We start from the raw sequence: 14,280 nt of genomic DNA, 5'->3' as shown, positions 1-14,280 counted from the left end.
TTGTGATGTGTATTAGTGTAGGTGTGCTGGGAATACATTATTCAGTTAATGTTGAAATAAATCATTATTAAGTGGTACTAAATGTTTTATTGTGCAATATAAGTAGTTTACATGCATTTATTAATATTTAAGACACAAATCCAACAAGAATGGCTATTTTCTTCACACAAGACGATGTGATACTTTATTTAGCATCATCTTGTGCTGATCCAAACTGCTGTTTTTGATTGTCAGCAAAGTCTTGGAGCTAAAATATGGCTGTTTAAAAGTTTTTTGTAGTAGGTTCAACATTATTTTCCTTCTATGTTACAAACCATAAATCTAGTAAGCTCACAATTAGCTCATTTAATCTACCCTTTTTCTGTTTGCAACCAACATGTGGTGAATAAATTTTTTCTAATGTTGTGAATTCTCAAACTAAAACTCTTAATAAAAATCTCATATCTCAAAGAGATATATACATGTGCATATAAATGCATTTAAGACATCATAGCAGTTAGGGTGGATGAGTTTAACTACCCAAATGAGTTGCCTATTTATGTACTATTTCAGTCAGAATCATGAAATATTGTTTTTATTCTACTTAATAAGCAATTTTCTGCAAAAACACACCTGTACACCAGTTATCACTTAAATTCTTGCGAAACAGGACTGAAGGCAACAAATACACCAGCCAAGTTTATACAGATATCCTGTATTTTTTGTCAGATGATCACCATTATAACAGATGGTGCATTCACAAAATAAAAAAAAACAACCTCAAAGTTGTTTACGTTTAAAATGTGCAGCATATCATGTTACAGGCAGTGTCAGAAATGATTACAAAACATACACAGTGGAAGTAGAGCAGTATACACACAAAAAATATTTAATCTGATTCCAATCCCTCTGTAGTGTATTTGTTGTCGAAAAAGGCTGGATTGTAATCTGGCAGTGTCATAAAGCTTGAGGGTTTGGGAGGAGACTGAAACATTCCAGTGGAATTTTACCAGAGACAATAAAGGTTGCTTATTGAAGAAATATAAACCCTATTATGTCTGAAATGTTTGGAAACAAATTTATCATAAATGTAAAATGGAATTGCAAAATTTCATAATATCACCATGGCAAGATAATAAAGACCAAAACCAAATGCACTCAATCGAGAAAAAAAGTCAAAAAGTGTTAAAATAGTTGAAATGTTATTTTAGTTTTTTGTGATTTTAATTAAAACGTTATTCCACATGTTGGTCACAATTTCCTGAAGTTTGATAACAGTCAAAAACAACAGTTTGGAATAGCACAAGGTAATGTCACACAAAGAATTACATCATCTTGTGTGAAGGAAGTAGCCATCTTGTTGGATTCATGTCTAAAATACTTAAAAAAGCACGCAAACCACTTATATTGCATAATAAAACATTTATTTCCACTTAGTAATGATTTATTTCAACACTAACTTAATAACGTATATCCAGCACACATACACTAATACACATCACAGTCAATCTACGCATATTTATAGGTTATTACACACTGGAATACATGCGTCCTATTAATCTACAAATCATATCTGCAAAAATCGCTGTACAAATGCCTAAAACAAAAATTATCGTCATTTTTCCACTCTCTCCCCATTGCCCGCAATGCATTTTTGGGGCTTCCTTTTCAGCCGCCATTACGCTTCAATTTGCTTCAACCGTGACGGCCAGTAGCGCAATCCAGGGTTTATAGAGATCAGTGGGTTATCTTTTTTTTTTTTTTTTTTTTTCACGGGGTTCGAACCCAGGACTCTCCCGGGGACGAATCCCGATCAGGGTTTTTTATGTCTGTATATGGGTCAAACGCGCCAGACCATTCGGTCAAGTTCCTGCCCTAGTGTGACGAACGGCGCAGGGCCAGGCTGCGCACCTAGCGGTCGTTACAGACGTAATAATATGCTTGTTGCAGAGCTATGTTTGAGGGGCTTTCCCCTTCCTTAAACAAAGAAACAAAATTTAGCGTTGCTCGCAGTTTGCACGCGCTTGGTGTAAATAACTTGTCTCCTATTTTAAGTACCATTGTAAAGTTTATTCGTTTAATGTTTTTAACAAAAGCCAAGATGCAAGAAGAATGTTTACCTCGAGAAAAGCTTGAGCTAGCTGTTAAAGGTCTTGTTGTACCCAAAGATGAATTGAGAAATTTGGTTGCTCGCATCGTATTGGCATCTACGCAGTGGTCCCGGTATCACAGGATTAATGTACCCACAATTCTAGAGAATAATTCAAAGGTGAGAACTTATTTATATTTGACATGGTTCTTCCTTATTGTGAAATCTACAGTTTTCCCCAAAAATTCTGGACTCGATTCTCAAGAAATGAAAAAACAAATCCCCCAAAATTGACTTTTTTATATTCATTGTCGTTAACCTCCCTAGTGCCAGTGGTTGCACTCTTTTTGAGGATTTTCTTTCCTAAAGGAGACAGATATTGTATCATCCACCTTTTCTGCCCAATGCTGATGTTTTCTCATGTTTTAGTCATTAAAATGCGGCTTAATCAAATTTAAATTTAGACATATAAGATAGGTATCCAATGTCGTACTTGTACATTGAAAATTTTGGCTACGGTTGCCCTAGCTGTTCATGAAACACAACAAGCACTTACTGTTGGTCAACTTTTCATTTCTTTTTCAATTGTTTTTACTAGTTTTTTAAATAGTACCACTACAATTTGTCACTGTGTTTGTGCTGCAACCTATCTTTCGGCATCTGAAACTATCAACAGTGTACTTTCAATGGTTTTCCCGTTGAACCCCACTCCCTACTCAGGTAGTCTCCCCCTACTAATGTGAGTCCCTGCCACTTAACACTTATAGTAACAGTGTAGCATATTTACCATGTCTTTTATCAAATGTTCCCCTAAATTTGTTAGGCTGTGGAATGTCTAAATGTTGCACAGGTATTTTCGACCTAGTGAATATATTTTCGCTCCATTGTGCTGCTACAATTTGCTTTACCCGGCAAAAACAATTAAACCTACAGAGACGGCAAAAACACAATTAAGAATGATTTGTTAAATTTAATAAATAGTGGAGGTTTGGGAGTATTTTTATGTTGCTTACAGTGTACTTTTATAATAATGTAATATTTAATATACAGGTTTAAATTTGGCCTAATGATTTCTACTAATTTGTGTAAACAAAAGTGTTAGTTAAAAAAAAAATTACTATTTTTTTTAACACTAGTGTGGGGATTTGTTTTTGTTTGCCAAAACAACCGTGTTTGGTCTAATGATGAATGCCACTTTTCTAGGTTTGCATATCTAGAAACACTTTGATTTTTGATATGACCTATTGCTTATATATTGATTAAATATATCCAAATGATATTTCATACCATACCGCAACAAACAAACCAAGATATCGAGGTGGCCACCATCATGCGTTAGAAACCCAAGGTGGTTGTGCCACTCCGCCACCACCTACTCAGCGCCTATGGATGTTATAGTTTGTTGTGTACAACGCAGTTTCAGGAAACTAAATGAGAAGAAGTTTGCTTTAAAGCATAGAAAAGAAAAAGAATTGAGAAGATTTTCAGCTACCAATTGAGACATCTTGTTGAAGGTGACACATAAGCATAATGCAAATTACAATCTGAATTTCAAGAAAGCTTAGCTATCCACAATCACTTTACACTGTGCCCCACACAATGCACATCCAGGTGCAAAACTGTCACTTGATCTATGCTTCAGATGTTTTTTGAGAAACATCAGACTGTGTGACTCTCTTGAAGTCATCAACATTTTTATCCAAAAACAATTGTTTTATTTTGTCCCTTTATTATGGGTCCACTTTCCTAAAGGAGACAGATATTGTTTTTGTCTGTAGTTATATATATTTTTTCTGTCTAAGGTGGTCTGTTACGCATTTGGTCAAGAGTGAGTGCTTCAAAGCATGGGCGCAACTAGAGGGGCAGGTTTGTCGGCATGCCAGGTCCCTTTTCTATCGGCGTTATTGCATATAATGGCTCTCGTACAGCGCTGAAAAACACGTTCACATTTTTAATATTAATATCAACAGGAATAAGTAGGGCGATTATTTTTTGACCTAAAAATGAAAAATTTTGACCTACAAATTGAAAATTTTGACAAATTTTGACTTTAAAAAACTTTTTTTTACAAAATTTTGACCTATGAAGAATTCAAGTAGTTAAATTACGCATTATTGTACAAAAAGTTAAAATGTGACTGTAGGCTAATCTAACTAGAGCAAAAGAATGTGCAAAAGTAACAGAAGGGCAAAAATCTGAACACAAACCTATTCTGAAAAGGGAAATGAGCTAATTAAAAATCACTGCCAAAAAACTGCAGCTGAGACACAAGAAAATTGTTCAATACATTTGTCTAAACGAAAGATACATGAAGTATCTAAAGCAAAACCGAAGCAAGAGCTGCACCTAACCTGCAACTGCCGTAAAATGACTTGGGACCTACCATAATTTTGCACGTTTTGAGGTGTGTTGAGCATCACACCATATCAACCTAATTATTTCACTTATTTGATGGTTTATGATTCAGAATAAGTAGGCAATGGGCCAATTACAACAGTAGGCTACAAGGTGTAAAATGAAAAGTTCACCGACAGTGCAACCTCTACAACACCACGACAATGTAGTTTGTAAACAATTTTAACTTTGTAAAAAATTTTGACTTTATAAACAATTTTGACAATTTTTGACCTATTCTAAACATTTTGACAAAATTCAAATTTTTTTTTTTATAATTTTTAGGAATAAGATATAATATTTTGGCCACTTTTTGAAAATGTAAAATGAATCTCCTGGATAATTCAAAAATGACAGATCCTACAAAAGGCTGGAATACATTATCATAATAAAACTTTCGACTTCTTCGTCAGTAGGATTTGAACGGAGGTTTCTAAGCTTGTTTGTAAATGTTAATGAATGTTTTTCTTGCATCTGTCAGAACATGTTCAAACATTTGTTTGGTATCTTGCACCATTTCACAAACAGAGAGAAGATCGTTGGTTGTCTTTTGTAATTTTTGTGAAAGCATTAGCATAGCTCCAGATACAAACTTAATAATCACTGCAGATATAATGAAGTCAAAAGATTTTACCCTGTAGCTTAATAGTGCGGCTTTATCAACGGTGTTAGTGTCACGGTCGTCTTACAACAAGTGCAAACACTGTAAAAGAGCAGGAAAAAGCTCTACAAAACGAACCACAGCAGTATGTCTTTTAACCCATCTGACTGTGCAAAGAGCAACTAGAGTGGTCTTGTTGTAATTGGGAAAAATTACTTGAATGACGTTGCATAGTGCAGTTGTACGTTTAAGACTACAATGTAAAAAAGTAATGCATCCCTAAATTGTTTTTATTGATCGTCTTATTGCTGAAACACTACTTGAAGATGGCAAGGTCAGGTTTATACAATGACATGCACAATGCACATAGAGCCAACGGATACTGCCTTGGTATTTAAGCTTGAACTCCATTGAATTTACCGGCCATTGATGCTGCACCATCATATCCTTGCCCCCTTAAGTTATCCAATTCCAATCCACATTGTGTGAGCAACTGAATTATTTGTTCACTCAAACCTTTCCATGTCTCATCTTCTGCCTCCCTGAACCCTAAAAAGCTTTCTTTTAGCACTTCAGTACCATCTGGAAGACTTTGAATGTAGCGCACTACGGTAGACAACTGTTCGGTATTGCAGACATTGCTTGTTTCAACTGCTAGTACCGAAAAAATTCTAGCCTTTTTGACCCGTTTCAGGGAGCCTGGTTTACATATGTTGCTATCTTTGAATCTCCACTGGCTATCAATAAATTCAGAACTGCTTTCAAATTGCCCTCATTTTGTGTTTGAGATGTGTCCGCATAAAGTGGTTCACTGTCATGATGACCGCGAAAAGCAATGTTTTGCTTCCCTAGAAAGTGTACCACCGAGACAAATTCTTCCAAATAATCTTTATTCGCCTTTGCAAGTCACTGACCGCTTGTTCTCATAAAGCTGTCAGACTTAATTGCAGAAGTTAAGTGATAGGCTTTACTAGCATGTTCTTGCAAATAACACCTTCCAGTAGCATAGTGTTGTGCTCCAAAAAATGGGACTTCCACATGCAGACCGAGAGCTGACCCACCAACGGTTTTTGGTGCAAATAGCACACAATATTTACAAAAACTTCCCTCTTTTGCCGTACTGTACACCAACCAATTAAATTCACTTAACCACTCAGATTGAAGGGATGAAAATCTATTCTTTCCCTTCACTTTTCTTGAGTAGCGCGGAAAATCATACTAAACCGAAGGTGTTCAAGGTTTCCGAAAGTCCAAATGGTGTGTATAGTAAATCGATAAATAAGGTACAGAATGTACAAAAAGAAAAAAAATATAGGGAAGCAACCTTTCTAGTTCTTTACACAGGTTTTAAATCAAGCTAAATACATTTTTGACAAATTATAGGCAAATATATATTTCTGTATATATATAAATTGGCAACCAATGCTAAAGCTGCCATTCTAGCTTTTGCTTTACATATTTTTGTCTTTGTTTCTTTAATTATAGCGTGGTGGATTGAATCTTCAGAAATTGATTGGAGCACTTGAGGTATTGGAAAAATATGGCAAAAACCTAATGAAACCTGTCAGACCCTCACAATGGAGAACTGTTAGATTATCAAACTCAGTTTTTAAAAACAAAGTCGATATCATTATGGTAAGTTTCCAAAGATTGTGTATTATATCCGCACCTCACGCTTGCAAATTGGCTTTGTATTGAATTTAATTGTTTAGGTATTACCTTAAAATTGTTGGCAAACAACACCCAGTAACCAAAAAGCACTTTACTGCAAAAAGCATATATTGTTGTTTTCTAAGTTGGACCTAATTTTTGAATTTATACATATCCTGGATAGATCCCTAAAGTTATGCTTGGTACATATGTCTTCAGTTTATCACAAGCCCTTTAAAATGTAAAATTTTTGCACTGTTAATGCAAAATAATTGCCCTACGATTCCATTATGGCTCCCTTTCCCTGAAGCATATTTCCAAAATGTTTCCGAATTTAAACAACAGGGTTTTTTCAGCCAATCACAACAGCAGAAATCTGCGGGTTGTCGTAACGTCACGTCTAGGTTGCTAAGTGGTGACTTTAACTTCACTATTGTCGATGGTTCAAAGTTTTTTGTAGTTTTGATTTAAAAATACGTATTGCGGGTCTGAACAAGATAAAGACTGATGCATTTGGGATGTTTGAACTGAAGGTAATGCTCATTAGGTTATGAATAGCAGTAAATTATAACTTTTATTGAATGTAACATGGCTTCTGTCCAATATATACTTTATGAATGGTAAATTATACACTTATAATTTTTATTAAGTCTGAAATAGTTTTTGTGCAAAATATTTTCTCTCTTTCCTTTCAATTGATTAATGTCAATTTTTTACAATGCATATGATAAGCACTGCACACCAAACAAGTTTGGATGGCATAATAAATGTGTATTATGCCACATTGTCTCTAGTGCAAGCACCAATGATCAACTCAATTTATCACATTATGCATGTCATACCTTGGGATCAACAAACTGTTCCCAACTTACAGAGATGAATGGATTTCTTAGTTGTACACAGTGCAGTTCTAACTTAAATGTACACTAGGGACACCATTTGCATAATTGTTTCGAACAACTCCCAGTATTTTCAGATTTAAATGTTGTTCTGTACCACCAATTCATATGTTGTTTTAATTGTGAATGCTGTTAATTATGGGTCCCCTTCTCTGAAGGGAAAACATATTGTTTTTGTCCGTATTTTTTTTTCTTTTTTCTGTCTAATGCTGGTTTGTAACACTCGTTTGGTAAAGAAACAGTGCTTCAATTTTTTTCAAATTTGGTCACATGTTAGTTATTAATCTGAACTTGATCCTCCAGAAGTTTGACCCCGAATTACTCAGCGGTTCACCCACAGGCCCCCGAAACGTACAATTTTTAACGCTGGTTTTGTAACGCTCGTTTGGTAAAGAAAGAGTGCTTCAAATTTATTCAAATTTGGACATATATTAGTTATTAATCCAAACTTGATCCTCCCGAAGTTTGACCCAGAATTACCCAGGGGTTCACCTACAGGCCCCCGAAACATAAATGTGTCTAACGCTCGTTTGGTCAAGAAAGACACTGTAGGCAGAAGTCCCAAGACAGTAACTCACTGGTTTACGATAGAAGGAGGGCTCTGGTTTACGATTAAGGCGGCAGAGCGGGAGTGCTCAGCTTGACGTCTGGACAGACGTTTTACGAGACAGTCGTTTGGGTGATTAGAAATCGGCTGTTTTTTTGTGCAGCAATGCTGTGTCGTTTTATTGAGTAATCACGCGCATTTTCAGTTCTGGCGCAGGTTTTACACCTAAGACGTAATTCGAACTCGATAAACGTACTTCGGTTTCGTTTATGTCAGGCAAAACATCGTTGATCAACATAAATATGAAATTTAATAAACTTAACTTTTTCGAACGCCGCGATAAATATTCTTTAAATTCTCGTTGTCAGCTTGGCCATCTCATAACCACGGGTCACTAAAGGTCAACTTGTAGGCATTACAACACCGTTACAATTTTTTCGTCATAACGTATCTTCTTTATTTTTGACAAATCAATTCAAGAATCAGTACTTAAGTCATGTATAAATTAGGCCGAACGGTATTGTTGAACACTAAGGACTGCATGCTATTAAAAACAGTGTCAAAAGGTCATTAAACGGTCGTTTTTGCGTAACAAAGTTAAGTGAAAAACAAGTTGTTATGTATACCTTTGTAGCAAACGACTTTTTTTATATAGTGTCTAATACAACAGTTAAGGCTTTCTAGGAAAAATTTGTGTTTAAAAACTGAACTTGAACCACAATATCAAGGTCAAAGCAAGAGATTAGATTGAATGTATTTTCCCCGTTCTTTTTTCACCGATTTTTTGTAATTATATGACAATAATGATGCTAAAAGAATATGAAAAAGAACTTTTAAAGTTAAGTTTATGCTTTGTGAAAAATTTGTCCTTAAGAATATAAAAATAACCGCCACATAGGTTTACCGTAAATCCGCATAAACACACGTGTGGGGACCCATGCGTTTTTGCTTGCAAAAACAATCATGTATGTAGATAAAATTGTGTATAGTGTAGTAAATTGGTAAATATCGTATAGAATATATAAAATGGAAGTATATCAGAAAGCCACTTTTCTAGTTTTCATTTATAATGTAAAAAAGAACCAACCAAAACAAAGAAAAACACTAGGAAAAAACTTTGCACAACTGCATTGAAAATAAATGACCCAAAATCCACTAACCCTGACAAATTAGCATAAGGTTAAAAAATAATTATAACAATTTTATTCAGTGATTTTTATTGCCTTCAGTAGAAGTAACTATGCTGTAAGCATGCTGTGGTAATTTGTTGATGGTAGAGGACTGACATAGACTCCCTAGTGCACTAATATATAATGTTTGTTAACCTAAAACAACTGCAAAAACAGGCACCCTAGCAAAGTTAAAACGTTGGGTGATGTAAAGCTGGGACGTTGGGTGATTTTAAATTCCAATTAAACTACCGATTTTGCAACGCAAAATGTGAACTTTGCAGCGTGTACTAACTGCATTCTTATGTTTGTATGGGGTTAAAAAATGCTGCAAACGTCATATGTTATGGGATTCCGTCACTGTTTTTGCGATATTAACAGACAATCCCATGCTTCCAATCGCTGCCTAACGCCATGGCCGTTAAATTTTTGTCGTGTCAGAAAAAAAGTTGGAAACAATTAGATGCTGGTAAGACGTTGCAAATAGTTGCCGGTATGTCATTTAATGGCATAAGCATAATCACGTGATCAGATGCGTAAAAAGTGCGCTAATCGTTAATTATGCCTCCAACGCACAACCGTCGTTATGGCGTTGTTATAGCGACTCGTGACTTGGCGTTATAACGTTGTATAGCGCTCACTGGCTTGACGGCGACGATGCACTTGCCGTCTTTGAAACTGGTACAATGACCGGGCGTCGACGTAAAAGCGTAACACATGTGTTTACATTTTTGCCAACGACAAGAGCACACATTTATATCGGTTCCAATTACCCGATATAAACGGCAAAAATGGATTCGAATCCAGTTAGATTTTTTATTCTACAAAGGATTCGTTATTCTACTTTGAACATCCCTAATTATAAACAAGGTTAAATACGATTTTTTGTCATAACATAGCTTTTTTTGGCAGTTAATTTTAAAATCAATACTTAAGCCATATATAAATTAGGCATAATGGTATTGTGGAACACTAAGGACTGCATGCTATTGAAACTGATGCCAAAAGGTGATTATTGCGTTCGGCATTTGCACCATGAGTGGTTACTACAGATCAATGGTACTCTAGCGAAACAAAGTTACGTGAAAAACGATTTGTTACTTTTGTAACAAACAGCTTTTTAATTTATAGTGTCTGTAGTACAACTGTTAAGGCTTTCAAGGAAAATTTGTGTTTAAAAACTGACCTTGGACGACAATATCTAAGCAAGAGAATAAATTTTTAAACAACCTCTGCTTTTTCATTGTTTACTCTACGAAGACAAAAGCTGTTTAAATGGCGACAACACCTTGCAAATCGCATCGCATAAACATACTTACAGTGTGTAATAAATGAGAGTCACATGCTTAGCGTTAAGCAAGACTCCACTGCCAAGTTGTCCTTACAGTATTGTTAGCTGTGCGCAAGTTTTTCTATCGGTTCCAATTACCTGATTTTAACAGCAAATTAAGATTCGAATCTGACTCGTTTCCATATTTTACTATATACCTGTAGCCCTCTGATTTACCCCACTGGCTTTCTAAAATGGGAGATTTTTTGTAACAATGTCCAATTTGGATGAAATTTGGACATCTTGTAGCATTTTCCATTTATTGTTGTTGCCTGTTGTGTTTTGTGATGCACAGAATTGAGGATATGTTCATAGGCGTTGATTTTTCAGCAAAAAAAATCGTTTGTAGGGTGGCAAAATTTGGCGAAGAAAAATGGTTTGTTATGTGATTAAAACACAACGTTGTACGTGTTAAGGTTCGTAGATGGCTTTCGCAGATATTGGCAGGGCATAAACACGAGCATTAATCTGTACTCACAAACTTGCTTAACTTGGAGGTGACACCTGTTAAAGTGCGTCACAAACGAACTTTTTGCACATGGGTGGCCGCTACAATTCTGTTTCTCGGGCATGGAAATAGAATATATTCTCGAACTGCCAATTAACCTCCAGAATACATTCAAACCACCGTCACATCATAATTCCTGTCCAGTATTGCTCTGGCGGAGTAAACTTGACGAAAATCGCTAAAGCGAGTAGCGCAAAATGGGTTTTCCCCAAGCGTTGTTTGAAAACAATAAGGATTTTGTGCATGTTGCTTTGCACATGCTCAAAGTATACCGGCCGTTAGAAAGAGCGCATGTCAATAAAAGAAACGCATATCTATAATGCACGAACATAAATAAGGCCAGGCAATTTCTGGGGTGGCAGCATAGCTATTTTATAACGGCTGCCACCCGACGCCTATGGGTATGTTGCAAATATCCGATGAATTTGTTAACAGTGGCTGTGCATTCAGATTCTTGATTTAATTGACTTTTTCCCATGCAATCTTTGCGTCTACATTGAGGCCACTATACTTCAAGTCAACGATTCTGAAACTGAAGCAAATTTGCTGTTATCTATTATTGTGATACGACATTGAGGCAATTTCATGGCCCTTACTTATTGTTTAACATGGCACTGTCCATGTTGAGGTACAAGTTATTCAATGTCTCAAAATCTATTCTTTTTTTTAGAAATAATATTAATCCTGATAGATTCTGGACTTCAAGTTTTGTGAGTGTTTTTATCTGCATTTTAATATGCAGGGGGGCCTAAGTCCTTTAGGATTTTTTAACATGCAGAGGGCCATAGGTCCTATTTTTTTACTTAAAAGGGTCCATGATTTATGAAAGGCTAAAACCACTGTCCTAGTGTATGTGTAATGGTCACATATGCTAAGTCAGTGGTTCCCAACCTTTTTTGTCCTGTGCACCCCTTTAGTCGATATTTAAATCTAATTCCCCCTTACGAATTTAGTTTGCTAAATATCGTTTACATTAACATTTTAATGTAAATCTTAGAACAGAAATTAAACTCTCGATAATAAGCTCTATAGCCTCTAATAACCTCTTTGTACTATATACCATGAACTTTTCTAAAAAAATGCACAGAAAACCAGTAAGAGATTAATATGGTGACACAAATTCCCCCCTACAAATTACAAAATTCCCCCCTGGTTGGGAACCACTGTGCTAAGCCATCCTTGTACTGTCTTTTATTTAAACATATCATATAAAACTTCATTTTTTATGTTAACAGACGGCATCAATCTTACATTTATTTTCAGGGAGCACGAGACATTTTGCAACTTCTTGGTTACACTAAGAAAATTGAAGATGGATTCACTTTTCCTGATATGATCTCTAGCCCAAATATGCAGGAGGTTCTAACTGTCACATCTGATATTGTTCTTCTAAAGTTGGAACTTTCTATGTTGTCCAAGGTTGGTTGTATGTTTTTCTTTACTAATTCTCCAATACCATTGTGTTGTAGTCACATGGAGTGAATTTAAAATTATCCCACATTTTATTAACTGATCCTCCTAAAGTTTGACCCAAAATGACCCAGTGGTTCATCCACAGGATCCCAAAACAGAATTTTATTACAACGGTTGTTCTGATTAAACAACTTAAACTAGGAGTTTCATGTTTTTTTTGGGTTGGTGCAATATAAGGCATTGTAAAAAAATTTGTTACTTTTAATTGGATTTACCCATTTGTTACCCCTTAAAGCTTTTCCAGTCCTTTAAAAATAGCTCTATTTCAAGTCATATTGGGCTGAAATTTAAAACATTTGTTACAGTGTTTTCCAAACGCAGAGAGTGGGAAGTATTCTCTACTGTTCTTTCTGAAAACTTTTGTAAATTTATGACAGTAAAATGATTTTTTAAGAATATGAACAAACTTTAGTTTAATAATTTCCAGTAATATGTCATTAAATTTTTTTAAATAACTTAATCAATAGCTTAATCAAATCCTATAAACATGTGTGCGGGGACCTATGTGTTTTTGCATGCAAAAACAGTCATGTGTGTGATTCAAATGGTGTGTATAGTAAATCAGTAAATAGGATATGGAATATATAAAAAGGAACAATATAGAAAAGCCACCTTTATAGTTTACATTCTTATAGCTCTTGTAATGGTTAATATGGTATTCATCTTCGGCAAGAGAAATGCCTTTTCTCTCTCTTCTATAGCCTGGACTATAAAATAGTCCCTCTGAAACTGGTTTGTGCTCAAACCAAACCATATGTGTTTCAAGAAACATTAGGAATACACACATGTAATAGCAACTAATTATGGGTCCTATTTCCTGGAAGGGAAAAATATTTTGTTTTTGTCCGTATTTTTTTTCTTCTTTCTTTTTTTCTTTTTTCTGTCTAACACTGGTTTGTTAAACACATTTGCTCAAGAAAGAGTGCTTGAAATTTATTCAAAATTACACAGTTGTTAGCTATTGATCCAAATTTGATCATTTTGAAGTTACGTTTTTCAAAAAACGGCTGTACTGACTAATGTACATAATCTATACATAATCTATTGTAAAGCATTTTTAAACTTTTTATTGGAATCACCCATTTTCACCCCTTAAACCTCAAATTAATTGGTTTTAGTTTAGGCCATAATATAGAAATACAAGCCCTAAGCGCCCTGGTGCGTCGTTTCAATTTTCCAAGGGCGTTGTAGAATAGTTCCGTTTCGTGGATTTTTGTGGTTGTATCAATAAACACAACTTTAATAATAAGTTTCCTCATTAACCCTTTATTTGCTGGTGCGTCGCAAGATTAGAAAACTTTTCCAGGCATCGCAACAAAAAAAAGTTTGAGAATCACTAAACTATATGGTTACCTTTACAGTCCATAATATGTGTACACTGTCAGTTAGTGATGGGTCGATACCAGGTTTTGAAGCGAGTAACGATACCGAGTACGAGTACCACATGTAAACACCTTCGATACTGAGTACGAGTACTGAGTACTTAAATACAGTGTTTGTATATCACTGGCTAATTTATCTGCCATGGCCGGGGTACATGCGCGTGCACACACATGTAGAAAAATGTAATCTCCACATGTCCTGGCAGACGTCTTACGAGACAGTCATTTCAGTGATTTTGCGCAGCAATGCTATGTCGTT

At 35.4% G+C, this 14,280-nt stretch overlaps 1 protein-coding gene across 1 annotated transcript in view; it reads left to right on the top strand.

The window, feature by feature from the left end:
- The first annotated feature begins 1,912 nt into the window (after positions 1 to 1,912).
- LOC145213573 (E3 ubiquitin-protein ligase RNF31-like) overlaps positions 1,913 to 14,280 on the top strand; it is a 75,086-nt gene continuing 62,718 nt past the window's right edge. Inside the window, exons 1-3 of the mRNA XM_080081916.1 lie at positions 1,913 to 2,248; positions 6,549 to 6,698; positions 12,430 to 12,585. Coding sequence (XP_079938042.1) covers positions 1,934 to 2,248; positions 6,549 to 6,698; positions 12,430 to 12,585 — 621 coding nt within the window. The 5' untranslated portion in view covers positions 1,913 to 1,933. The remainder of the gene's footprint in view (positions 2,249 to 6,548; positions 6,699 to 12,429; positions 12,586 to 14,280) is intronic.

This window comes from Phallusia mammillata, chromosome 2, assembly GCF_965637545.1.
Source record: "Phallusia mammillata chromosome 2, kaPhaMamm4.hap1.1, whole genome shotgun sequence".
In the NCBI taxonomy this organism is placed as follows: domain Eukaryota; kingdom Metazoa; phylum Chordata; class Ascidiacea; order Phlebobranchia; family Ascidiidae; genus Phallusia; species Phallusia mammillata.
Note: the sequence above shows the minus strand (reverse complement) of the source record. Positions and strands in the feature narration are given on the sequence as shown.